The following is a 27,994-nucleotide window of genomic DNA, read 5'->3' as shown; positions in this document are numbered from 1 at the left end:
AACAAGCATGAACATTTTTATTTCCAAATAAACAAAGATCATTCCATATGTTTGGACTATTTGTACATCAGGACATTATCCAGCGTCTCGCAGAGCAGTCTAATACTGTATCATCTTGACGGACCTGATCTTCATGGCAGCGTCTTCACCATGCCAAGTTGGCTGCCACTGGTGCCTGTTCTTCCAGAAGTCTGCCATTGCGGTAGGTGATCCATTCTTCCATGGTTTTCCATTAGCGTTGTGCCACGAATCGGAAAAGTAGACGTCATCGCCAACAGCGACGTTGAGGATGAGACCCATCTGGAAGTGGTATATGTTCCCAATAGTTACACACTGCTTAAACAATTGATCAACGATTGTAATACGAGGATCGTGCAACTATCTATATAGATGACAAAACTTGCAAAACCATTTTTTAAATTATATCATAATTATAACAAGTTCAGCTAGAGGTTCAATTATTATGGCGTAGGTGTAGGTTGTGTATTGTCTGGTCCAGGCTCGATTATTTTACAGACAACATCATACAGCTGTAATGCTGCTAAAAGAAATATATCGTCATGATAAAGTCACATTTCTTATGAATGTGGATAGGGTTTAGTTTCTACTAATATAATCCTTGTTGATATGTCTGTCACTCAACTTTTTAGCGAGACGTCAAATGAGTGTGTCGTAAAATAGATAAATACCAAGAGGAAAACAGTTCCTCCCAAGATCAATATCCACAAACAGTCATTTTCACAGTGTCTGTCTTTTGTCTAAACGTATGCATTTTTTAAATGAGAACCCACATTCATCCCATTTCCATATCTGTTCCAGTAGTATAGGGAATGGCGGTACGGGACTGCAAAGCAAAAATAATTATAAAATAAGAAGGAAAAGACCAAAAAAAGCAGGTGCACTCTGCATTTGAGTATATATAGACACTCTTTGTTTGCATTGTTTGTTTTTTCTTTGCGGTCCCAGTAGTCAATCCAACCCCAAGACAGGTATATGTAAAAAAATGGAGTCCAGCGCAGAAAAACAACAACAGTATGTTGATGGGGTTTGGACTACTCTCGTGTTGTTTCTACACTGGCGAAAGTGCACTCGAATTAGAGATACACAGTAACATAGGTATAGAACACAACAAAATGTCAGTAACCAAGCTATCGCACGGAGCCTATGCCGAGGTCTGATAGAGGCGTTTGTCCCTTCGGGAAGCGAAGAGGAAGTACCACATATCGCAAGCCCGATACGCGCGAATCCAAGGTGGAACAGAGCCTGAGACAACGACGACGACAACTTCCAACATGGTCTTCGAGAGACTGCTGGAGAAGTGTCCCACGTGTTGCTTCCCGACCGAGAGAAACAAATCCTGAAGAAATCGGAAGGAAACAACATCTGCAAAGAGTTTGCCGTAGCAAAATACGAAGGGAAGAACCGACTGTTGCTGCTACTTGCTTCGCCATCGACTGGAGAAAAAACGATTCCAGTCTACGGCTACAATATACGAGAAACGCTGCCTTCAGTTGGTGGGTGGACCGTTTCGGTGCAGGCGTTGCAAAGTCTGCCACTCGCCCATATCGAAAAGGAAAGACGATCGAGAAGTCGAATTGCTGCTGCTCCCTGAGACCGAGCAAACAAGTGCTGGACGGGAAAAAAACTGGGGCGAAAAAAACACGATGTTGTAGACATTTGATGGATCTGTCGACAAAGCCCAGCTCTAGGGCACAACGCGACTTCTCTAATGCTTGTAGTGGGGTTTCCTATGTTTTGGCATCGTCTCGTGGACCTGTCTGTGGACCGGTGTGTGGTGGGCTGGTGGTGTGCTGTTTCTTCCAGGTCTTGTTGATGACAATCCAGACAAACACGGCAAACCGTAGGCATTCTATTCCACCAACGTTTCGAACCTTTTCTCGTATCTTGTAGCCGTAGACCGGAATAGTTTTTTCTCCAGTTGACGGCGAAGCGAGTAGCAGCAACAGTCGGTTCTTCCCTTCGTATTTCGCTACGGCAAACTTTTTGTAGATGTGCTTTCCTTCCGGAATTTCTGTGGCTTTCCGGTGTTTGTTGCACAGAAGGGCTGCTACTTCCATATCTTTGGACCCACTGTAGTTGGACAAGGGGGTAGTATGTCGTCCCCGTCCTCATGGTGGCTCTGCTTGTCCTGATAGCTGTTGGAAGATACAAGACTCTTTCTCGCTGCATGGGCAATTGGCCGACAACTCACTGACGAGGCGTTGGTAGCGCAGGCACCAGGAGCGGCAGTTGTCATCATACAGATTCTCTATGTTTGAGAGACAGTAGGAGATCGGGATTTCTTCAGGAACCTCGAATTGTCTTCTATCACATTTTTTTTTTTAACAGAACGCATTTCTTGCTGTTGAGGCAGTGGTCGATGGCGCAGCACTTGCACGTGGAGTTGTCTCGCTCGAAGAGTGTTGGGAGTTCCGATATGGTGGCCAGGCAGTCGGTGCATCGGTGGTGTCTTCTGTCCTTGGGGTTCCGGCCAGCAGCTAGCGGCGAGAACGATGCGGAGTTTGCCCACTGTGGGTCGAAATTGGTTGGGTGGGTAGAGGTAGACAAAATCCACTATTTTGCCATCTTCTACGAATTGGTGAAAGCACAGCAAATACAGTTCCAGAAACTGCGGAGGCATCTGGTAGCGCTCGTAGAAGGTGTGTCACGATTTCTCCAGGATTTGTTTCTCTCGTTTCGAAAGCAACACGTGGGGACACTTCTCCAGCAGTCTCTCAAAGACCATGTCAGAAGTTGTCGTCGTTGTCTCTGGCTCTGTACCACCTTGGATTCGCATGTATCAGGCTTGCGATATGTGGTACTTCCTCTTCGCATCACGAAGGGACAAACGCCTCGATTGGACCTCGGCATAGGCTTCGTGTGATAGCATGGTTCCTGGCATGTTGTTGTGTTCTTTACCTACGTACCTGTGTATCTCTAATTCGAGTGCACTTTCGCCAGTGTAGAAACAACACGAGAGTGGTCCAAACCCCATCAACATGCTGTTGTTGTTTTTCTGTGCTATACCTGTCTTGGGGTTGGATGGACTACTGGGACCGCAAAGAAAAAAACTCCAATGCAAACAAAGAGTGTCTATATATACTCAAATGCAGAGTGCACCTCCTCTTTTTGCTCTTTTCCTTCTTATTTTATCATTATTTTTGCTTTTCAGTTCTGTACCGCCATTCCCTATACTACTGTTACCTATAATGAAAAGGAATATACATGTATTTTTAAGTTTAAATTACCGGTCCGTCAAAGGGCGCATCTTTGCCCCCGCTTGCCCAGATGTTGTGACCAGTCAGGTGACTGTATGCCCACACACCTTGGGAGGGCGTTGACCAGGCCAAGACCGGATGGTCATCTACAGACAATCTGGTACAGGAGAACATACATGTAAGCTATAGGTTTTGGAGACACTACACAACAATGGCTAGAGGGGAATAGCTTTTTGTCATGTCTTAGATATTTAGGCATTTACGGTAAACAGAGATTATGATAACATTTCAATCTTTTCAATATTGAACAACGAGGAGAGTCCTTATACAACTTCTTCAATATTAATTTGAGCGGCGTATCGGTGTAGCTACCAACACTTGCAGGGTAATAGAGTTTGTAGCTACACCGAAACGTCGCTCTTATTAATATAATAAATAAAGTTGTATATCCATAGAACTCTCCTCGTTGTTCATCACCAACTTATTATTTACATGCCACTTAAAGAAACTTTTCAAAATTACTTACCTTGAACCTATAAACAGTAAAGAATAGGCATTTATATTACATGATCATTATTCTTTCTAGTTTTTACTGTGTATTATCACCCCACCTTATGTGGTCGGCTGTCCAGTCAACGGAATAAGTGTGGAAATCGTCAGCCCACATTGTCCCAGGTGCACTTTGCCTGTTAAAGAGAAAACAGATATATATTTTTTTTTAATTATAATATTGATATATTTCAAGACACCAATTGGAAAACTAGGGCACCACAACTTGACAGTGGTTTTGCAATCTTTATTTACGACCATATAAGTTGACAATAAAGCGAACGTCTTTATGGATTACATCTGTCAACTTCTTGTTTATTGCATAGAGCGACGTTTCGGTGTTGATTCTTACACTGTTTTCAAGCTGCACGTTAATCTGGACCGAAGCGTCGCTCTATCCACCAAGTCGTATGCTTTATTATGTATTCTAGAATGCCGATCTAACAATTACCATGTAAGTTTATCAAGGCTGGAATCCCCAGGTCGCCGATAATGATCCTTGCTATGTAAGTATGATGTTAAAAGTAGTTTGACTTATCGCACACAAGAAGCTTACAATACCGAATTAGTGTTTAAATCGGCATCAACACGATTTTTCTCATTAATAACGTGAACTAGTTATCAGTTCATGTGTACAATAGGGCTTACCTTACCTCACACATAAATGCCGTTTTCTGTTTGGCTGAGCTAATCAATCCCGCTTACAAGCGAGTAACATTTTCTATGTTACCTGCTGGAATTGCCGAATTGTGGGTATTCGTTTGGTACTGCATATTAGTAGTGTTTGGGTTGTGGCCTACCTCCGGTACTCCTTATTATGATCCAATACCCGTGCCTCAAACAGTTCTAAATTAACATTGAGGTGTTCGGTAAGATAAAGACGTTGTTCACTGGTATCTCGGGGGTCCATGGGTTTTGTTTGTTTGATGAAACCCTGTATGTTTGCTTATGTTCCCTGTCCCCCTCGTGACCAGTGAACAACTTATAATGTGTACATGGTTATCTGTGTTCGATGTTGGCATAACGACGTATACTTGTAGGATCTGAACAATGATAGGTCGGCTGTGCACATGTCGGTAACAAGAAGCCAACTTTGGCGTCAAACCAAGTTCAAAATACAACATGCTCCAAAACACATTTCCTGTACAATTGCTCACACTGAACCCGAGTTCATTGGGTTAAAGCCACTTTCATCACGCGTATGCGACTGTGAAAATGTTCAACTCAGTTAATGATTCATGAAGAATTATTAAACGATGGAGACTGAAACGCTACCTTCCATATCCCTTGCTCCGGTGCTGATCGGACACCCCCCAGTGAAGTGTAGAGCGGAAAAACTGGCCACCATGATCATTGCCATTGCTATCCTTCAAGTTGACGTTCCCTTGGAACAAGAAGTTGGGAATATGTTTTCTCTACAGGTGTAGCAGGACCTTTATCACGCACGACTGGCCTCAAACAACATTTCACTGATTCGTTCATATAGTTTTCATATCAACTAATTTGCCATTTCTCGCAATGTAATTGTTCTATCTACTTATTTGGATTTTAATCACAGTTGGTTTGTCCGTCGTTTAACGCCGTCCTCCGCAAATTTCAAGTTATATGACCACGGTCTCTAAAAATTGATTCTGGACCTGAAAATTCATTGATTGACATATAGATCCAGGTATGACCTGGACTTCTTCAAACCATGAACAAGAGGTGACTAACTGTATCTGTAGAGCAATGTGAGGGCACTTATAGAGCTATGCACAATGCGTTTAAAAGTAATTTAAAATGGTGCTAATAAGTCCTTTCCTTGTAAAGACTGTGACACGGAATGCACATACGTCTTTGTTGGACTTTTGGGCTTGAAGGTTTACATAGGATAATCATAATTATGTAATTTATTTCCAAGCAATATCAAACTAATTGCCTTTTGTGCAGACAAATTGCTTGTCGTATATTTTATCTGAAAATATTCCTAGCTGGTCTACATGACAAAACACCCCGCGTGTATCTGACAGACCAAGAATTACATTAAGCTCTCCCAAAATACACCACTTCAGCCTTTTCAATCCAGTCATGATACAGGTCTCAACATTTCAACGTCACTTCAACTTACGAATGTCGATGCTGTTTCAATGTTGAAGCATCATATTGCTTCATCACTGATTCAATCATCACTTACCTCTTGCTTCCATAATGTCTATCTCACCAGAGTCTGGCCATCCGCCATATTTCCAAGGTCTCGTTGGTGGAAGCATCCATATTGCTATGGTAAGCATGAAATTCGGGGTTGTATTAGGCGATTGAATAAAATTTAGGCCCAATTTACAAAGCAATCTTTAGTTAATTGACCATTACAATTACGGTTGTTCATAATTATGAAATTAGCGACACGAAGGCTCAACCAGCAAAATCGATGCTTATCATGTGCTCTTATATTAAAGGTTATTTATAAAGGGACAATTAATATTAAACGATGATCGCATCAACTTTAAAACATCACTCACCTGGTTTTAACCAATCCCCTTTAGGTAATTTTGCAACAACTTCTACCCTCCCGTAGGTGATGGAAGCTTTTGAATAGAGTTTTGCCGACATGATAGGTGCAATTCCATTTTTGGCTCCAGTACGGTAGCATCCGTCGTCACTGATGTATGTACACGTTCCCCATTGCTCTGGAAAAGACATGATATTCTGTACCGTGTCTTCCTCAAGAATTATGTTAGAAGTGAGGTGAGGTGAGGTGAGGTGAAATTGGGTTTAACGTCGTACTTGAGAATATTTCGCTCATATGACGACGTGCATGCGTGTGTATGTGTATGTGCGCCTGCTTGTACTAGCCCAGACTTAAGCTGGCTTTATAGTGCTAGCCCACTGAGATACCATGCCGCAGTGAAGCATGAATACCCCACTCAGACACATTATACTGACTCCGAGCCGACCAGTCCTTGTTGTACCCATTAATGCCGAGCGCCAGACAGGGACCAACAAGTACCATATTTTAACGTCTTTTGGTACGACGCGGTCGGGGATCGAACCCGCGACCTTCCGCTCTCCGGGCGGACGCTCTAACCACTACACCACGGAGGCGGTCATGTTAGAAGTGAAGACATGGAACAGACAGAATATCCTTTACCGTATCTTCCTCAAGAATTATGCTATGCGTGAAGACATGGAACAATCAGGATTCCATTTACCTTATCTTCCTAAAAATATACGTTAAACGTGAAGACATTGAACAAACAAGATTCCCTTTACTGTATCTTCCTCAATAAATACTTTAAACGTGAAGACTTTGAACAAACAGGATATCCTTTGCCGTATCTTCCTTAAGCATTATGTAATACGTGATGATATATGGGACAGACAGGGGTCATTTACCGTATCTTCCTCATGAATTACGATAAACGTGAAGACATGAAGTAGTCAGGATTCCCTTTACCGTATCTTCCTCAAGAAATATGTAAAACGTGAAGACATGTATCCTTATGTATCATGTTATATGTGATACCTGTTTTCCACAGTCGGATACTGATGCATTTGTCTACTTCTGGTACAAGCCCAATTATGTTTGTGTGTGACTTGTGGTGACAGGCCGCTGTTTAAGCAAATTTTGTTTGCTGTGTTGGACTTACAATGAATGTTTTAAGGGGCAGCTAGTATGAGAGATCGGCGTCGTCATGTAGGTATTATATTTGACCATATATCACAGAAACTAATCCCTGGGTAATATGAAGAGCAACTTTTTGTCAATCATCTTAAAGAATGTTTGATCGGCATTCTAGATGTTCGACGATAACGAAGATAACAACTTTATGCAAAACAACTTCTTGTTCATGGAAAATAGCAACATTTCAGTGTAGAATCTGACACCGTTATCTGTTAAAACAAGCAGCAGATTAACATAAACAACAACGGGTAATTGATCATAAATAGCACATGACAAGATGAGGGCACTTCAAGAAGAAGAACAGCAAATAATACAAGTCACGAAGCTTATGTACAAAAAGGATTAAAATCTGATTGGAAGATACATGTAGTTGAGTAGTTGACTGACAGCGTTCACAAACCTCTGATCAACAGAGATCATGAATATTACATACGCACAAGCCCCGTGCTATGCTACAGAACATTTTTATGATTTTTATAACAGTTTATAAATGGACTGGATGTACTTTGTTTACGTTTGTTTTACATTGAATCTGCGATATTTACCTTATTGTTTTGTTTTGGCAACTTTGCTTTTCATACTGTCATGCTTCCATTGTATGATATTGTCTTTACATTTGAAACACTGAAACTCTGTACAAAGGTCATGATTAAGAGTGACCTGATATTAAAAATCTGGTTTCAAGCATAACATAGGTATATACAGAGTATTTATACTACGAAGGATATACACTCATACCACAGACTGTAATCTATTTCATAACCATACCAATTAATATCTTTAAATTCTGCACATCTGAATGAAAATACATAACTTAATCTCTTTGAACTCTGTACATCTCAATCAAAACATATGACTTAATCTCCTTGATCTCCGTACATCTCAATCGTTAATCCCATCTCACTGGCCTTCTGTGCGTACTACATATTTGGCTTGTAAACCACATTCTGTTATTCACCTGATGAAGTGTCGAGAAGTAACCCCAAAACGACGTGTTGTAAATAATAAAGAAGTTCTAAATCCATACGTTGTTATGTTACCTTCCAACTTCTAAATGCCCATTAAGCATCTGGTTTCAAGCGTGGAACATCGGGAAAACTTACTGCGAACATCCAGAACACCATTGTGAAGAAAGCTTTCTCCAAATTTGTCTACCGTAAACGTCTGAAGAGGAAATAATGATCTTAGAATGGAAGTATAGTTGGATTTAAAATCTGTCAAAACATGAATGAAAATTAGGCTCTTAGTTCAAACATTCGGCACTACATCCAAGAAGCAACAATAGGTTTATTACATAGAGATTTGTTTCTGGGTTACATCTTCTTTTTATTCCAGAAAAAATCTCTATGTTCATCAAATATCATCTTCTAAAATGCCAATCAAGCATCTAGGTTTATTACAATCAGTTTTAATTAATAAATACCTGTACCCAAGAATACTTATAATGCAGACATATGGTTTTGGTGAAACGAGTATAATATACCATGCGTCCTAGAAATAGCTGACTCTGATATACTTTCAAGATGACCATACTTGAATGGGGAGAGGAACCTTTAGTATACCACTGTGTCATAAACGTTAAAAAACCCGACACAATATTGCTTCCATAAAAGTCACAAGTTATGCATCGAACGTCTAGGGTAACAGATATATTCACCGATGGACAGCCCGGATTAGAATATGTCTTCCGTCACCCATGCTTGTCGTGAGGGGCGACTAACGGGATCGGGTGGTCAGGCTCGTTGACCTGGTTGACACATGTCATCGTATCCGAACTGCATAAATCGATGCTCATGATGTTGCTCACTGGATTGTCTGGTCCAGACACGATTATATACATACCGTCATTTAGCTGGGATATTGCTGAGTGTGGTGTAACACTAAACTCACTCACTCACAAACGAAAGTATTGTACCGGTTTGATGTAGAGAAGGCCGTTTTTGGTGTAGCTGTTTGCCGGTTCTGGTGTGAACATTTGGAACTGCCCGCCCTGGAATAATACCCCAAACGTGATGCATTAACTCTGGATACATGTATTATAACTGCTATATATGGCATTTTGAAGTACGGTGAATAAAGGAGATAATTCTATTCCTATACAACTTCTACATTTTAATAATTAGGTTTCGTTTCAGATACTACTTATCACGGATGTGTTCACCGTTAGAGTCTATACAGCAACTTGGCATTCATTGTAATATAAAAGTTTTATATCAATGGGATTATCTCCTTGCATGTATTTTGTTGGAAAAATAGCCAAAATAGCCATTTTAACAGTGTATTAATCAAATATAATATATATGACATCATCGTGATCGTGTATTTTCCTGGATCCGTAACTAAGTTAATTGCAGTCCCCTGCTTCAAAGTGAAAACGATACACAAGCTAATCACATGATGACCCAAGACCTAGTGACGGATCAGCCTGTCACTAGTATTAAGCCGAGTTGCGGAGAGGTTGACTGACTGATGAGGTAATGTGTCGCTGGTAGTACACATTTGAACCACCAAGGCCGTAACTTTGATTTTATAGAAATGAAAACACACTTGTATTTTTAGCACTTATTGATGTTGTTATTTACTGACAATGCAACGTAAGGTTTATTGTCTAATGTGCATCTGTTTGGTGCTAGAAATTGATTTTCTGCAAACCACGTCATTGCTTAAGTGTTATTTACCAAAACATTAACGACAGTTCGATGGCCTAAAACTTATTCTTTTGGTCACATAAAAAGCCCCAACCGCTCAAAATCAAATTCTGTGTGTGTGTCACTTGTGGCTCAGACTGAGTTAATCAGTTAATCTCACGAGTCCGGCGATGAAGATAAAGATCATGAGGTGATACATCCGAGACCAATCTTACCCCGGTTCCCCGGCAAGTGACTTCATGTTTCCAATTTTTTTGCTGTCAACATAATGATGGTGGAATTCGTCTAACAGGACGGTTGTTCCGCGTCTGTACAGTCGAGGGCTGAGCGATGACGCCGCTAGATATCGGAATATATAACAGCATTATGAGATGGCTGTGTGATCGACTATTCACTCAGCGTTTTCTCAGCTCTAAGGCGGTCATAAGCAGAAGCGGATTCAGGAATTATCTCGGGGGTGGGGGTGGGGTGTTCAGGGGGTACTGACCCCTGACCCCCCCTTTGGCTCCGCCAATGCAAAACATTAAGCTCAATGTTGTCTTTAGTCATTTTCAAAAGGGGGACCACCAGATTCAGTTATATCCAGTTTGTCGTCTCTCTTGCGAGAAGCACTGGGTGCTGAAGATCAGATCTGTCCTGGATCTTAACGGGGTAATAATAGGGTGATGAACACTTACTAACTACAAGGTACACATAATAAAGGTATTCTGTATCATTTGAATGATTGTTGTTTGACGTAACGGTCAGGAATATTTCACCGCTATCACGTGAAGTGTACAAGTACTCGAGTCCTGGCAAACCGTTGGATGACAGTATGAGCAACGATTTGCATTGTCGCGATGTCGCATGTCGCGTTTTGAAAAATATTTTTTTCAATTTCTCCAAAGGGCGACATAGCGACAATTTTCAAGGTCAAAATATGTCGCGTTGTCGCATTATCGCCCCATCTAAGATGTGTGACAAAAGCTGCAAAAATGCGAGACAACGCGACAATGTCCCTTCAAGGATTCAATAGTTTACGTCCTTATACATCCACAATTATTTTTACAAAAATCAAAAACATATTTTAAAAAAACCCACAAAAGCATGTTAGAAACGAATCCTTGGTATACATACGTGGGATGATGTATACATCATTAAGTTGATGAAGAACATCTCCGGTTGCAGATAAATATTTTACTGAATATTCCAGCACATCATTGTCAGTGAATTCCCTCTTGCTTTGAATCCGGTATGTGAAATATCCATCAGCTGGGAAAATAGAGATAATGCGCAACTGTCACTGAAATGTTTGTTGGAGAAAATGTTCTGCTGTGTTCTGGAATTTTGAACCTGCAGGAGTGTCCTCGTGTCACGAAAAATAGCTATCTTGTCTTCATTTGGGACCTATGACTCGGTGGACTTGTCTCATGTGACATACACTACCGATCAAAAGAAAGTTAGTCCTTTTAAGGTAATTGTATAATAAAACACTGGTACAATCGGTACAGGTTGTGGATCTTACATACATCTTTTATTTTTTTTTTTTTGGTCAAGTGAAGTCGGTGATAACTTTCGTTTGCCCGGTAGTTTATTGACTTGCAGCCTGTGCAAACTCATTTTCTTATTTCTTCTAACGCTAACTCAGCAATATTCCAGCTATATGGCTCGGTCTGTAAATAATCGAATCTGAACCAGACAGTCCAGTGATCAACAGCATGAGCATCGACCTGTGCAACTGGGATATGATGACCACGTAAGCGACCTGGCAACCCGATCCCGAGTCCCTCGTTAGCATGGTTTGCTGAAGACAAATTCTAACAATATCGTCACCAATTCTATCCGTACTTACACCCTCTACAATTCTGTTATAACATCTTTCAACAGGACAGACCAACGATCAGAAGTACACGAGTACCCATGCTTAGAACATTACACTACACATTAACATTTAATACTGTCATATCAGCCATGACAGAAGCATAATATAATAAGTACAATTTATTGCCAGACTATTATATTTACCTTGTTTATGCAGTCTGACGGTGTTGGTCAAGTGAGGTAAATGTGCCTGTTGCTTCACAAGACGGAGAGCGTACGACAGTTCTATCGTATCAACACCAGGCACATCTGCCAAAACAAAATACACGAGTTACATGCTGTTATTTTAGTTCGAAATTTGTATGGATTGCAAGCATGTTAGCTGGAACCACACAGTCTTTCTAAAGACGGGTAGGGAAGACACAGTTTACACCGACTTGTAAGGGTGGTTCAAATTAATTATAAATGAAAATGTTCTAACATGGTATTTGATACAGGAAGCAGCTGTTTTGGGGAGCTACAATCTGCAAGGTTTTGGCCCCTCGTTTCCACCGAGTAACATTTCATAATAATTTCAAAATAGAACTTGCAAACTATGTGATCTTAACCAAATAGAAGATGAATATCATTTTCTTTTAATTTGCCCTGCTTATAATTCCATCAGAAAGTTGTATATTAAGAAATATTATTGTGCCCATCCAAACCTTTATAAATTCTCAGCATTGTTGAATAACAAAACCCATACTATACTTCAAAACTTGTCCATGTTTGTTTACTATGCCATGTTGTTTAGGACAGAATATATCTCAGAACACAATGTAACCTAAAGTTGATTATTTTCCCTTCTTCATGTATATTATCCGTGCGTGTAAATATTGATTTATAAATGCATTGTACTACAGGCCTGTGGCCTTTCAGTACCGGAAATAAATATATATGACAATAATTGCATTTTTATCAAAACAAATTTGCAAGCGTATACATTCTCATATTCATAACTATTTCTGAGTTTATAACTACACTGTTATTGGTTCCTTGTCTTTGTTTGGATAAAATTAATTTAGAAAAGTATTTTTCAATGAGCCGGTAAATACGGGCAAACCAACTAAAGGTTAAATGTCCACTGATTGGTTGGTAACATCATTTGATAGGTGGGGCTTGTGTTGCAGTATTGCGCTGAACTATGTCTTGTGTTACAGATTTAGAAGCAGTAAGGGAAGATATTGAGGCTTTGGTATTTATTGACAGGAAGTGATCTAAATACGTTATGCAGATACCAACGATTAAACCAAAGCCTTGTTTTACGTCCATACGTCCAGGATCGAAACGAAAAGTTAACTTCATAAAAGACTTCAGAATTACGTTAAAGAAATAACGGATGTTTAGGTGGTAATGTTTAAAGATGTTCTGACACACCCACTCACTTACTAACCAGTAACATCCGTGGTGATAAATGCTGTGCCATTTATCTAACTTATCTCAAATATATAGTGGAGAAGCTGTTCTGATCCTATTTAAACAAATCATCAGAAACGCCAAACAATAATTTCAAATTATGGATTAGTTTTTAGGAATGTAAGCGTGAACTATTAACTATATATTAACTGAATGCGATCACAGTATTTCACATTGCTGTACGCAAAGTGGTGGGCACTGTCCACACGTCATCTACTACAAAGTATCAGAAGAATCCGATGTTGCAACAACCACGATAGACGTAGCCGGAGATTGAGTTAATAATTAGACATAATACCTTAAACAAAAGTATTTTCCATGCCAACAATATTCTGGCCAGTTGGTACCATATGCTTATGGTTATTATATATACTTATGGCACCGAATAAGGGAATACATGAAAGTGTTCCTTTATTCTTTTTCAGGTTTCTCTACAAGCTTTGTATTGCACTGTGGGCGAAATTCTGGACATACATAAAGGAACACTAGTACTTTCATGTGTTCCCTTATTCGCTTCCATGAGTATATGTTTACACTTACTTGGGAAGGACAATGTGTTCCCTTATTCGCTTCCATGAGTGTATGTTTACACTTACTTGGGAAGGACAATGTCATTCCATTCTTCTCTGTGTCTTGTTTGATGGTTGGCTGTAAAGACGCACAACAAAGCCCGACAAGCAGAGTTGTGAAGAAGACGTTGATGGGCATTCTCGTCGATATCGAGGCAGCCACCACAGAAGCAGTGTCTGGTTTCTGTGCTAAGATTGTGACAATATATCTCGCCTTATCAGTCAGTCACTGAAAATGGCACAAATGCATGACGCATGTATCTGAAGTATTTTTAATATCCCACATTACCTTTTCTAATGTCACTGAAATGTACTTTGACATACCAGTGCCGGTATGTAGTCCAGACTAAACGAATGGAGAAAAGTTGATTGAAGCACACAACATTAATGTTTCCACAGGTAAAGGGATAGAGTTGGTATTGTCCAAATCGAAAAGACAAGGATGTTAATTAAGTTCGAGGGTTTGAAGGTGTAACGTTTACTGAAGTTAGTTAGTTTTTAAACGAATATGTACCTTTTAGATATACCATTTGAGATAAATGCATGTTACTCATCGTTTGAGATGAGGCAGTTGGCTATGATGAATACAGATAGTCATCTTGTCGAGTATTACCGTTCCTTTGTCCGTTACTTCTTGACGTTGAGCTCGCAACATCAGAGTTCACGGTAAACTTATTCATGAAGTGTACCTTAATGTGTAAAATAATATCAGTTTGGTCAAGGACATTCACCACAGAGCGGCGTTATTACCGAACAACTTTTAAAGTACCATCGTGCGTGAATCAGCATAGAATATGTGACTGTTTATTGTGATGTATTGTAAAACTGTCGCTTTGTATTTTCATTTTAGGACCCGTGAAGATCCGGGTTAGATTTGGTCTTCAGTAACATTGCTTGTAAGAGGCGACTAATCGTCGGGTCGGGCTCGCTGACTTGGTTGAAATATGTCATCGTATCCCAATAGCGTAGATTGATTCTCATGTTGAACATTGATCACTTAATCATCTGGTCCATACTCAATTATTCACAGAACGCCGCCATATAGCTGGAATATTGCTGAGTGTTTCGTTAAAAACATCCAAAATTTCATTATTGACACACTTACATGGAGGGAAGCGTGTACGGGTAAACTGTCCAGCAACTGTAAAGAACTACTTTGGTTTTTGATAAAACCAAATCAGAAAAAGTCTAATAGAAAGAGTGGCAGTCAGAAAGGTAAGGCAAAAATTCGTGTATCTTATCTGTCTAAATTCCGATCCACATAACAATGTTAACAATGTAGATGGGCAGAGACCATACACGATAGTCTCAAAACACGACGATAAAAAGCTGGTCTCAGAACATGACGATAAAAAAGACGGTCACCTGAACGGTCAGTCTGGGTAAAACATGACCTGATTGATGACACAGCGATAAGCATATTTCACGAGCGGAAAGCAGGGGCAATCTCAAAGGCAAGAAACAGTTTGGGTCCAGTTTCTTATTACGGATGGGACATCACCTGGATACGTACAATTGCCGAGATAAGCTCCCAGATTCAGGCAAATGAGGTGTTGGCCGCCATGATTATATCCACGAGAGTAAACAAAACTGTCAACAGCACCATGGATGCATGGTAATACGAAGTTTTTCCTGATTGTTTGTGGTCCCTGTACATAATCGAGTCAAATAGCATGAGCATTGTTCTACGCATTTGCAGTCTAAGTAAACTTAGGCTTAGTATTATTCGTTACACTGCTATACTGAGTCTAACAAAACCTTGTGGAAGGTCGCGTCAGCTGACCTTTTCAATAGACCAATCAGAACACAGCTTACCAAATGCGTTGACATTCGCACATACCTTTTGAACTTTTACCTCGAAAGAGTTTTGTACCCGAACGATTCCGAATGCTATTTTTCGTACGATTGCTTCCGAGTGATGCACATGGGGCACGACACAACAGTGTGTAAACAGTCGCTGAAAATAGCGTTTTGTCAGTATTCAAGGATGTCAGCTTTCGAAATTATTAGCTAATGATAGCCATGTGAACAGATTCCCCAAAGCGTATATTCTGCAGGTCATATATCTGTGTTCTATGCGGGTTTTCACTTGTCATGAGATCAGTGTTTGCGACCGGGGAAGAGAAAATCCATTTTGTAAGTCCCGCCAAACCCTAAATAGTAGCCGTTGTCTGATTGGTTAAATCCGTTCGGCCGTCTCGCGTTTGATTGGACGGTCATAGGTCGCTCAAAGGTTACCTGACGCGACCTTCCACAAGGTTTTGTTAGACTCAGTATAGCAGTGTCACGAATAATACTGGGCCTAAGTTTACTAGACTGACGCATTTGTGATACGATGACATATGTCTACCAAGTCAGAAAGAGCCCGACTAACCGGTCCCGTTTGTCGCCTCTCGGGGGCATCGGGGACTAAACCTTAAGGTTTTTCCAGATGGTTTTCCAAATGTGCATGCGAATGAACTATTATCGGGTCACAGTTCACCACATAGGAATGAACGATCAGCTGGAACCCTGACAACCACTTGTACACATATTGTAACACCAGAATCATGTATTAACCAGATGACCAGTTTGATAACTTTATTCCGTAACAGATGGATGTTATTCAAGGTGTAAGAAACCTCCGTGAGAAGTACTCGCGTACTCAGATGCAGTCTAATACTGTATCATCTTGACGGACCTGATCTTCATGGCAGCGTCTTCACCATGCCAAGTTGGCTGCCACTGGTGCCTGTTCTTCCAGAAGTCTGCCATGGAGGTAGGCGATCCATTCTTCCACGGTTTTCCATTAGGGTTATGCCAAGAATCAGAAAAGAAGACGCTATTGTCGCCGACAGCTACGTTGAGGATGAGACCCATCTATAAATGTTAAGGCGATTGTCTTCACACCGATAACCAAAAGCTTAAATAAATCACAGATGATTGGAAATAACGACAGTGTCTTTGTTTAATATGGCCTGGTGCTATCAATACATTAAGAAAAATGTTTATGAATTGAAACATATAACTAATCACGAGTTTAAAGTTCCCTTGACCAGAATACCCAACAACATCGGATCCTTCCTATACAACTGAACCAATACAACATTTAAAATGAGGACCAACAAAAATCCTATTTTCTTATGCATTACCTTCACTCAAAATGAATATATTTGAAAATTCAAATTACCGGTCCATCGAAAGGCGCATCTTTTCCCCCGCTGGCCCAGATGTTGTGTCCGGTCATGTGACTGTATGCCCATAAGCCTTGGGAGGGTGTTGACCAGGCCAAGACCGGGTGGTCATCTACAGATAGTCTGGTACAGGAGAACATACATGTCCAGATATCTGCTGTCCCAGTTTCAGAACGAAACACTAGATGTTGTTCCTTTAGTTCAACCCGTGAAGAACCAGGTTAGAATTGATCTTCAGGAACGCGTGCTGGTCGTAAGAGGCGATTAACGGGACTCTGACTTGGTGGACACATGTCATCGTACCCCAATTGCAAAGATCGATACCTCCTGCTGTTGATCACTGGATTGCCTGGTCGAGACTCGATTGTTTTAAAGGCCGCCGCTACTTAGCTGGAATATTGCTGACTGCGGCGTTAATTAACAAACAAAACAATAAAAACCTTTTGCCATATATCTTCCCACCTTATGTGACCTGATGTCCAGTCAATGGAGTACGTGTGGTAGCGGTCAGCCCATACTGTTCCAGGGTCACTTACCCTGTTAAACAGAACACAAACATACAAACTCAACTTGCTGAACACACTGAAAAATTGTGGCATGTACAACAATTTGTTCATTTGTAGTCGTCATCCATGATTGTGATCGGACATGGGTTCAGATCCTTTTCCGACCATTTATGGTACATGTAATGCAAGCATCATTGAAGATTGTCATTTAAACCTCGACTGCAATGATTAAGATAGGGTTAGAGCCCACATGAAGCTCGTATTACTAACATAATGTCAAAAGTAGCGTTTAGAAGTACCCACTCATTCATAACGATAACTTGTTATCAGGGTGTCTGAACATTTTCGATTTCCACAGGTGTGTTTGTGTTGGATGGAGCCATGAACATGTACCACGGCAGAAGAAGAACAATCATAATTTACGAAAACGTGACACAAACAATGAACAAACTTGATGAGCAAAGGTAATGTATTATACAGTTGCAGTTGAAGGTCGAGAGTGAAAATGCGCGTAAAACGAGATGTCATAGAATACTGCAGCGTTTTACCAAATCATTATTGATATATATGCTCTGACAGCTTATGTAGAAGTCGCGTCACCTGAGCAAGTCGAAACGTTGAAACGTGAAATGGACCTGATATCATCGAGTTCGAATGGTTTTACGCCGCCTTTCGCAATGTGCAGCAATATCACCATAAGTGGTCTTCACACGTTTTACCTTTGTGGGGAATCGAACACGAACCCTCGGCGTGAAAAGCCAATGCTTTGTCCATACGGCTATAAAACGCCCTTTTGGTGATATGCGTGCCTCAGACTGAACGTGTTCAATACAACATGTACAACACAATTAGTGATATGTGAAGGATAAAAAATAAATAGGACAAAGAAGCTACAAATATACCTTCCATATCCCTTACTATGATGCTGACCGGAAACACCCCAGTGGAGCGAAGACCGGAAGTTCTGGGCGCCATGGTTATTACCACTGCTATCCTTCAGGTTGAGGTTGCCTGTGAACAGTGAGGGGTTTACAAAGAAACACCACTGTGCAGTACTGGAAACTGATGCTTACAATAGGTGTCACGTCAACCTCTTGGACAGTTTCCTTACGGTCACAGCTAGAGGTTTTCTTGCCACCGTAATTACTATCTGAGGCATCAAACTATCTGGAAAGCAATTGGTGCCTGTAAGAATTTTTTCCTTGAAAATTTAACTTTATCATATGGTTAAACGGACACTGTGTGTTCTAAAGACATCAACATAAAACATGTATTAATGTGTGTAGTCTTTGAACCTGTTCAACATATTCTACCAAACAATTGGATCCTTTTTATAGTTAGTATGTTGATGGAAGATAGAGAGTTGCAGTCATATGCAATTTGGAACAACACGTTTAACTGAAAGACTATCAATGCATTTTGTTTCCAGGATCAATCTTTTGGGACAAATCAAATATACCTGTAACTGTTGTCACCTCGCGTTGTAAATTTTAATGCATGAGTGACACCCTAAGCGTTTATTGCAAGGAATATTGATTGTGGATTTGGCCGTGTTGGTGTATCTGTTTCGATTTCGCTTATTGCTAACAATAAGATAATGATCCCCTGGCGTTTACTTGTTGAACAGTTTGGTGGTGTCACATAAGATGTGACGCATATAGGCATGAAGGATCTACATCGTATCTACCTGTCTATTAGGAAATTGAGCAAGAGCCAGTTTGTTATTCTTCTCTGTGACATATTTAGACCCTTCTGTTGCCGTTCATCTAAGTAGTGTTCTGATTGTTAATATGACATGTTGTACCGATAAATGTCCGATTTTACTTTTGAAATGCAAATTATTGCCATAATTCCTTTCATGGTCCAGGACCCTACTGATGTTTAAAACAATGACATGAAAATAAACGGTGCGTCCGTAGCCACATTTAATTCTGGAAACCCCCAAATCCAGAAACTCTCCGCACAAATTTCAGTATGCAGTTATCATGAATATATGCTAAAAAATGAAAAAATTCCAATTTGTTTTTGAAAACTCAAGCTTATGGCCCGGTCCATGGACGAACAGTGGCCATGACCAAATTCATGTTTTGGCGGTTGTAAATGAATGACAGTATGCTTATAAGTATCATGAAACATAACTCATTTTGACTTAATTCGACTAATTTAGAGCCATAATAAAATATATCGCATACCTCGAATATTTACCTTTGCTCAAAATTCATGTTTTGGGGGTTGCAAATTTATGACAGTATGTTTATATGTATCATGAGACAAAATTAATAATGTGAAACTTATCAAAACTAACTGATAGAGTAACAGCATGGAGGCACATCGTGTATATCCAGAGGGAGTTTGACCATAAGTCCTTCAAACATCTATGATTGAAGTAAACATATCAGACTGGAGTCGTAATACTGAAAAGTATAACTTACCTCTAGCCTCCATAATGTCTATCTCGCCGGAAGCTGGCCATCCGCCATATTTCCATGGCCTTTTAGGAGGAAGCATCCATATTGCTTTGGTAAACATTAGATGATTAGTAAAAATGATTAACTAATACACTTACAGTTTTATACCTTAATGAATAGATCAAGCTGTGATGTTTCGTTAGGAGTAGTTTGTTGTGTCAAACAAACATTCACTGTTAGCTTAAACATTGGCATTGATTGTTCAGGGCCCGATTTCTCGAAACAAACTTAATTTTGACTTAAGTAAATTTGAGAAAACGCATTTCCCAGAATGAACTGAAATCGATATTAAACTCAAACATAGTAGACAGTTTGAGTTTGGTGAATAGAATACTTAAGTTGTTTAGGCTTTTTTTATTAAAAAACTGCATCTGAGTTCAAAATTCAGCTGTTTCAAGTAAAAACTTAAATTTGTTTTGAGGGCCATGTCTCGTTTCGAAATTTCGACTCATGAGCTGAACCATGAATGGTTTCTAGTATATACCTTAACTATTAAAGACAACAAAAACCTTTTAAGAGAGTATTTTTTTGTAAACCTTGCATGTGATTATCGGAAACATTTCAGGAAACAATAATGCCATGGAAAATCCAAAATAGTCACCTGGCCATAACCAATCTCCTTTAGGTAACTGTGCAATGACTTCTATTCTTCCGTAGGTGATGGAAGCCTTGGAATAGAGTTTAGATGACATGATAGGTGGGATTTCATTCTTCGATCCCAGACGGTGGCATCCGTTGTCACTGTAATATGTGCACGATCCCCATTGCTCTGGAAATCATATAATTCTGAGACATGCAATGACATGCGATGACAGACTGCAACTGCATCCTATTCCTGTTTACACTTTGTTCAACATTAACAGCCAGCTCTAAACTTTAAGGTAATTTGCAAATTTGCTTTTGGTATTTCATTCTTCGATCCCAGACGCTGGTATCCGTTGTTGCTGTAGCACGTTCCTCATTCCACTGGAAAACAGGAATTTCTGACCTATTCAATGACATAACAATGATCAATGGCTTTCATCCTGCTCCTGTCTACACTTGTTTAAGTTTGTAACAGCCAGCTCTGAACTTTACTGAATCCTTAGATAATTTGCAATTTTGCTTGTGTTAGGTACTGGAGGAGGAACACTATACTTGACGATCCAGATTTTCTAGGTTATTGTATCGTGACGTATTTAAGAAGACATGGTTGGTTCCCCATTGCTCTGTAAATGACAGTTGTTTTCAATCGAGAAAAACAGTGACAACTTACTGGCAACATCAAGATCCCCATGGTAAAGAAAGTTTTCTCCAAATTTGTCTACAGTATATGTCTGAAGAGAAAAATGTTGGAATAATCTCGCAAACATCGTAGAACGTAAGGTGGGTTTGCACACATTACTAATTACGTCTAAATTTAGCCCTGGCATCAACAAATCAAATTTGCCCAAATGTAGCGCTGCTTCTGAAACATTTGTTAAATCCGCCCTGTAGTATGAAAGCAGTATTGCCACAGATACATGGGTTTTGCCCCGATTTTGACAGTCCCAAGTTTGACAGTGAAATTTCTCACTTCTGTAATTAATATAGCCAGTTGTCCTAATTTTGACAGTGAGCTTTGGTACACTTGTTAGCTCTTCTCGTGCCCGTTTTTTCTCATTACTGGTAAGGACATAGGAACCAATAGAGCTTTGGTCAGGTTGATGTGTTCGTTGTTTGTCCCCTCTTCTGCCAACAGTCCCATCTGCTGTTGTAGTGACTGAGGCTGGACACTTTGTTTTCAGGCATTGACATCCCCATGGAATGGTACCATTCTTATTGGCAGTTCGTCTCAGATACCTATATCCATCCAGCAACAACACTGCACCTGGTCTCCTACCATCTTACCTGTACCCGAGACTATGCTTCAAGTTACTATGATGACTGCAGGTGTTTGTATTCTGTCATACGACCTTTCCTGTCGCAAACGAGACTAACATGATCAACCTTACATTATAAACACTTCAGGTTATACATTAAAACAGAAAATAGTTTGGCACAATCATTAATGAAATCCAATTATTACTAAAATGATCGACTACCGGTTTGAGATAGAGGACGCCATTTTTTATGTAGGTGTTGGCAGCTTCCGGTGTGTACATCTGGAACTGACCACCCTGGAATGACACAAAATAACAATAAACTTTATTATCGTAACAAATAATATTGTGTACTGTTTGAATATAATCTGTATTGTTCTAATGTATATTTACACCCGTGAAGATCCGGGCTAGAATTGATCTTCAGTATCCCATGCTTGTCGTAAGAGGCGACTAACGGGATCGAGTGGCCAGGCTCGCTGACTTGGTTGACACATGTCATCGGTTCCAAATTGCGCAGATTGATGCTTATGCTGTTGATCACTGGATTGTCTGGTCAAGACTCGATTAGTTACAGACCGCCGCCAAAAAGCTGGAATGTTGCTGACTGCGTCGTAAAACTAAACTCACTCACTCACTAATGTTTATTTATGGTATCTTCGAGCGAATCTTTACGATACATAACTATGATAACAGCCATCTTTCTTCCGAAATTCTGAACCTTGAGTTTTAAGACCTGTTGTATCACTTGTTTTGAAACTGCGTTTTTCAATATATTTTTTATAATGTATCAGTCTTGACTGGTTATTTTCTAATTTCAGTAAGTTCTTTTGAGGATTACCATCTGGGTTTCAATAAGGAAATCACCCCACAACAGTGGGTCAGGGGCGCTTGGTACCCTTCCTAAAGCGGTGGACCGTCACACTAAATGTTCTACAGCCTCTCAATCAAAATCTCTTGCTACAGTCTCTGCTAAGGCGTGGATAGTGTTAAATGCGGTGTCACCCCTCCACGGGGTTAGGTTTCAGGGGCAATGGGGTAGCCTGGTAGTTAAAGCGTTCGCTCATCACGCCGAATTCGAATCCCCGGGCTCGATTCCCCTACAATGTGTGAAGCCCTTTTCTGAGTGTCCACCGCCGTGATATTGCTGGAGTATTGCTACAAGCGACGTAAAACCAAACTCACTCACTCACTCACTCACTATTAGGTTTGAGGTCTGGTAGGTAAAGCAGTGATACACTGGTGGCAAAACTTACCCCTCCTCCAAAGCAAGTTATTTCATGTCTCCATTTGTTGCTGTCGAGATGATTAGTGTGAAAATCGTCGTAAAGAACGGTTGTTCCACGTCTGTACAATCGAGGGCTGAGCGATGAAGCAGCTAATGTCGGTATATGAAACAGAATTATGAAATGTGTGAATGTGAGAGAGGGACATTTCGTCACATTATATTCATGACACATAAAATTAGATAAAAATATAAACAAAGTCGACAAAAGACAGTAACAACAAAAATATCACATATAAAAAATTTAAAAAGCACGTAATCCTAAAATTATTTCACTATTGGTTTTGTATTTGTTTGTTGTTTTACGCCACTCTCAGCACTGTTCCAGCGAGAAAAAGGTAGTCTGTAAATAATCGTTCCTGGACCAGACAATACATTGACTGGCATCACGAGCATCGATCTACGAAGTTGGGATACAATGAAATCTGTCAAGCAATTCAATAGCCTGACGCCTCATAGGACAAGCATGGGCTACTGAAGACCAATTTTAACCCAAGTCATGGTATCCCAGTTGCATGTATCGATATTCACGTGGCTTGTCTGATTGCTTACAGACCGCCGACATATAGCTGGAATATTGCTGAGTGCGGCGTTAAGCAGCAAACCAACCAACAAATATGTGAGAGTGAGTGAGTGGTTTAACCCTGTTTAACGCAACAATACGTGGACATTAGAAATGGGCTTCATACATTGTACCCATTTGGAGAATCGAACCCGGGTCTTCAGCAAGCGAACGCTTTCACCACTTCACTACCTCATCGTACCGACATTAATTGAGAAGAATCTGAGATATGAAAGATATGAACATACCCGCTGAGTATCACAGATCCTTAGATTATGCCCTATCGCAATTTATATTAGAGAATTTGAAATGTTATCAAATAACAATATTACTTAATACGGGGTGTTTTAAATCAATATTAACTACCCTTTTAAAAAAAATTGTTTTGATATATGATATTGACCATTTAATGTTACAAATGTACCACCGATTTACATATGTGTAATATAACATATAATGTATACATCATTATGTTGATGCAGAATATGCATATGTATCCCCCTTCCAAATAGCAACAACAAACGAACACTAAAACAACATAAAACCAACCAAAACCAAAAACGTTAATATGTGATAATATTTATATGATTATTTATGAATAATGCAGTTCAACCATTTTTCAACCATTGTTGTACGGTACAATAAGTACCGTACGCGTGCTTGAAACACTAAATCCTTGCCTATGAACCATGGGTGTACATACCTGGGATGTAGTATACATCATTAAGTTGACCAATAACATCTCCAGTGGCAGATAAGTACTTAACCGAATAGTCCAACACATCATTGTCAGTGAATTCCCTCTTGCTTTGAATCCGGTAGGTGAAATATCCATCACCTGAAAAAAATGGAGATACCATCAAAGCAGTCACTAAACATTTTCCACGAGAAAAGTGACAGATGTGCACTGGAATCTTGCAAAGGCTATGATGTTCTTGTGTCACAAGCAAAACTATCTTATCTCACATTGAGAACACAATTTATGACCTTGTAAATGTGTCTTCTGCGAGGACCAAAATCTTCCTTTGGCATTCAGGATAAAAACGCTTTTGAATAAATCAGAACCTTAAACTTCAGATGTAAATACCATTTCTACTCCTTATCACAGAACGATTTCAGTTGCAAACTCAAAACCTTGAAGAAAACCTCCCTTTGGCATTCAACACAAAGACGTTGTGTATAAATCAGAAGATTAATCCTCAGATGTAAATCCTTTCTTCTCCTTATTACAGAAAGGTTTCAGTTGCAAACTCATGGACCAACCACCTCCCTTTGGCATTCAACACAAAGATGTTTCTGTATACATCAGAAGATTAAACCTCAGATGTAAATCCTTCCTTCTCCTTATTACAGAAAGGTTTCAGATGCAAACTCATGGACCAAAACCTTCCTTTGGCAAACAGAATAGAAGCAACAAATTACTAATTGTTTTACATCGTTCTACAGGAATTTGTCTTTGTGACAGAATAATGGAAAGACCAAGGATCAGAAGTTTCAGAAACAACTCGGGTCTTTACAATGTGTATTTGTACACGAATACCCATGCAACAGCTACACGCGATTAACAGTTAGTATTGTCATATCAACCAAGACAATGTAATAAGCACAATATATTGTCAGACGTTTATAGTCACCTTGTTTATGCAGTCTGACGCTGTTGGTCAAGTGAGAAGCCTGAACATGTTGTTTCAGAAGATGGAGTGTATACGAGAGGTCAATCGTATCAACACCAGCCACATCTGCCAAAATAGAAGCTCACAATACATGTTATTTGTTTTCGAAAACCAATTTGTATGTGATTCAGATAAAGTTGAACAATCGTTAATTGTGATGTTACATTGGAGAAGTAACGTGAGAATGGACGTCATGGGCTGGTGTAGGTGGTAAAAGTATTGATTGATGCAGACCGTAAAGTGTTTGTGAACAAAGTAATACATGTTCAATTGGGTATTGATTAAGTGATCGAGTTTAGTTTTACGCTACTTTAGCAATACTCCAGCAATATCACGGCGGGGGGACACCAGAAATGGGCTTCACACATTTTGCCCATATGGTAAGGTGAGGTGAAATGGGGTTTAACGTCGTACCTAAGACTATTTCGCTCATATGACGACATGCATGCGTGTGTATGTGTGGCTGCTTGTACTAGCCCACCAGCAGACTTAAGCTGGTTTTATAGTGCTAGCTCACTGAAATACCATGCCGCAGTTAAGCATGACTCCGAGCCGACCAGTCCTTGTTGTACCCATTAATGCCGAGCGCCAGGCAGGGACCAACAAGTACCATATTTTAACGTATTTTGGTATGACGCGGCCGGGGATCGACCTCCCGCTCTCCGGGCGGACGCTCTAACCACTACACCATAGGGGCGTCTCTCTCTTAGAAACAGCGTTAGAAAGACTAATAGGTGTATATAAAAGGAAAGGGATGTAACGACAAAACCAACCTCACCACGTAAAATATTTTTAAGGCCCCGCCGAGGCCTACGAATCGAAAGCTAGATTGTCACAATCGGATCATTATTTCAAAGTTATACGCCACAACTCACCAAAAACAGCTACCTCCACAATTCCTAGCCAAAATCATGTATCAGCCAAGACAGCGAAAAGTCAACTTTTAAATTCGTTTATTAATTCCAGCCACGTTGACAGCACCTATGTAGCGCTAGATTCGATCGGCAGCCATATTCCACGGGTCTAAAAACTGATTGAACATCTACATATCATTTCCTCGACAGTAAGCAGGCATTTTCTATAACATGATCGGCAATTTTTGCTCATTTTGTAGGGAAATCATCTAGCTTTCCATTCGTAGGCCTCGGCGGGGCCTTAAAAACATTTTACGTGGTGAAATCTAATTTTGATTGAGGAGAGGGTGGTTTTGTCGTTACATCCCTTTCCTTTCATATAGTAATAGGGTAGGGTCTATACACCTATGTGTCTTTCTAATGCTGTTTCTATGCGAGACACGGCCCTATGCACTACACTACGGAGGCGGCCCTGTACTCATATTGAAATCGAACCCAAGTCATCGGCGTGACCACTAGGCTATCGCGTTTTGATTAAGAGTGAGTGAGTGAGTGAGTTTGGTTTTACGCCGCTTTTAGCAATATTCCAGCAATATCACGGCGGGGGACACCAGAAATGGGCTTCACACATTGTACCCATGTGGGGAATCGAACCCGGGTCTTCGGCGTGACGAGCCAACGCTTTAACTACTAGGCTACCCCACCGCCCCTTTTGATTGAGAAGTACATGTAGTTATAGTGTACATGGGCGTACATCACTGACATGAAACAACAACGCCGCGAGTTATCGTGCCCCATTTAATATAAGAACAGCGGTTTAAAGAACCAATGCCATCCATCAACCATGACAGCGAGCCTGATCCTGATAGTCACCGCCTACAACAAGCATGGGTTGCTGAAGATTAATTGTAACCCCACTGGATAAGTATTCCGTCTACAATGGGTAAAAGACCTACACATAGTTATGCATTAGGAACAACATAGCACAGTGATCTGCGGCGCTCTAGACAACCGGGCAACCACTGACACTGAAATTACTAGGGCTGCGCAATATAACCGGCTTACCGGTATTTACCTGTTCAGACATGAAAACGATACGTATTGCGATACGCTGATCGAAAACCGGTATTTTGACATTCGGAAAACTTCGTAACACTCGGAAATCTTAAGATATTTCCTTTTTTCATTTGTGCCAAATATTATTCACATTTTTATTCTTAATCATGAATAAAAGTTGTTATTAAAGCTTAATCAAGCATAGTGATTTTGCTGTGTATTTGCTCTATAAATCAAGCATTACCTCGATTATAAGTAGTTTTTTGTATAAAAATACTTCACGCAATACATGCTTTCGCATCACAATATATCGCAATATGAAAATTCTCTACAATACCCACCCCTAGAAATTTCTATGTGGAATAATCGTATGTTTTACACTTACAGGGAAAAGACAGGGTTATTTCGGTCTTCTCTGTGTTGTGCTTGACAGCTGGCTGTAGAGACGCATAACAAAGCCCGACCAGCAGTGGAGTAAAGAAGTAAACGTTGATGACCATTCTGGTTAACATTGAGGCCGCTGTTGGCCACCTCCGAGACAGTGTCAGTGACAAGATTGTGAGCCCACAGGAATAATATCAGTACTGTGTGACACAATCGCGTCAGATTCCTATCTTATCGGTCTAATTACAGAGCTAACTGCTGTGCATATCCTACATGTAGGGACGGTGGGGTA

At 40.2% G+C, this 27,994-nt stretch overlaps 1 protein-coding gene across 1 annotated transcript; it reads right to left on the bottom strand.

Moving 5' to 3' along the window:
• Positions 1-3: 3 nt before the first annotated feature.
• Positions 4-27,861, bottom strand: LOC124265399. The gene is made up of 21 exons (XM_046700169.1): positions 27,704-27,861; positions 25,370-25,474; positions 24,439-24,573; positions 23,145-23,266; positions 22,111-22,185; positions 21,303-21,363; positions 20,649-20,816; positions 20,012-20,095; positions 18,482-18,590; positions 17,536-17,610; positions 17,070-17,196; positions 16,559-16,759; positions 10,292-10,333; positions 9,344-9,418; positions 8,532-8,592; positions 6,266-6,433; positions 5,941-6,024; positions 5,043-5,151; positions 3,830-3,904; positions 3,249-3,375; positions 4-300 (listed from the first exon to the last, which is right to left on the bottom strand). The coding sequence occupies exons 1-21, from the start codon at positions 27,828-27,830 to the stop codon at positions 100-102; spliced, it is 2,331 nt and encodes a 776-aa protein (XP_046556125.1). The 5' UTR covers positions 27,831-27,861; the 3' UTR covers positions 4-99.
• Positions 27,862-27,994: the final 133 nt, after the last annotated feature.

Source organism: Haliotis rubra, unplaced genomic scaffold, assembly GCF_003918875.1.
Source record: "Haliotis rubra isolate DU_JTF1 unplaced genomic scaffold, ASM391887v1 Scf978, whole genome shotgun sequence".
NCBI lineage: Eukaryota > Metazoa > Mollusca > Gastropoda > Lepetellida > Haliotidae > Haliotis > Haliotis rubra.
This window is presented reverse-complemented; position numbering and strand designations above follow the sequence as displayed.

Bases quoted from the DNA above. Each gene is read 5' to 3' on its own strand.
- LOC124265399 (XM_046700169.1), bottom strand. From the start codon at position 27,830: ATGTTAACCAGAATGGTCATCAACGTTTACTTCTTTACTCCACTGCTG. The intron at 23,267-24,438 runs GTATGTACACCC...TACCGACATTAG, and splicing joins TGATGTATACTACATCCCAG to CTGCTTCATCGCTCAGCCCT. The intron at 3,376-3,829 runs GTGGGGTGATAA...CTCCTGTACCAG, and splicing joins TGGACAGCCGACCACATAAG to ATTGTCTGTAGATGACCATC.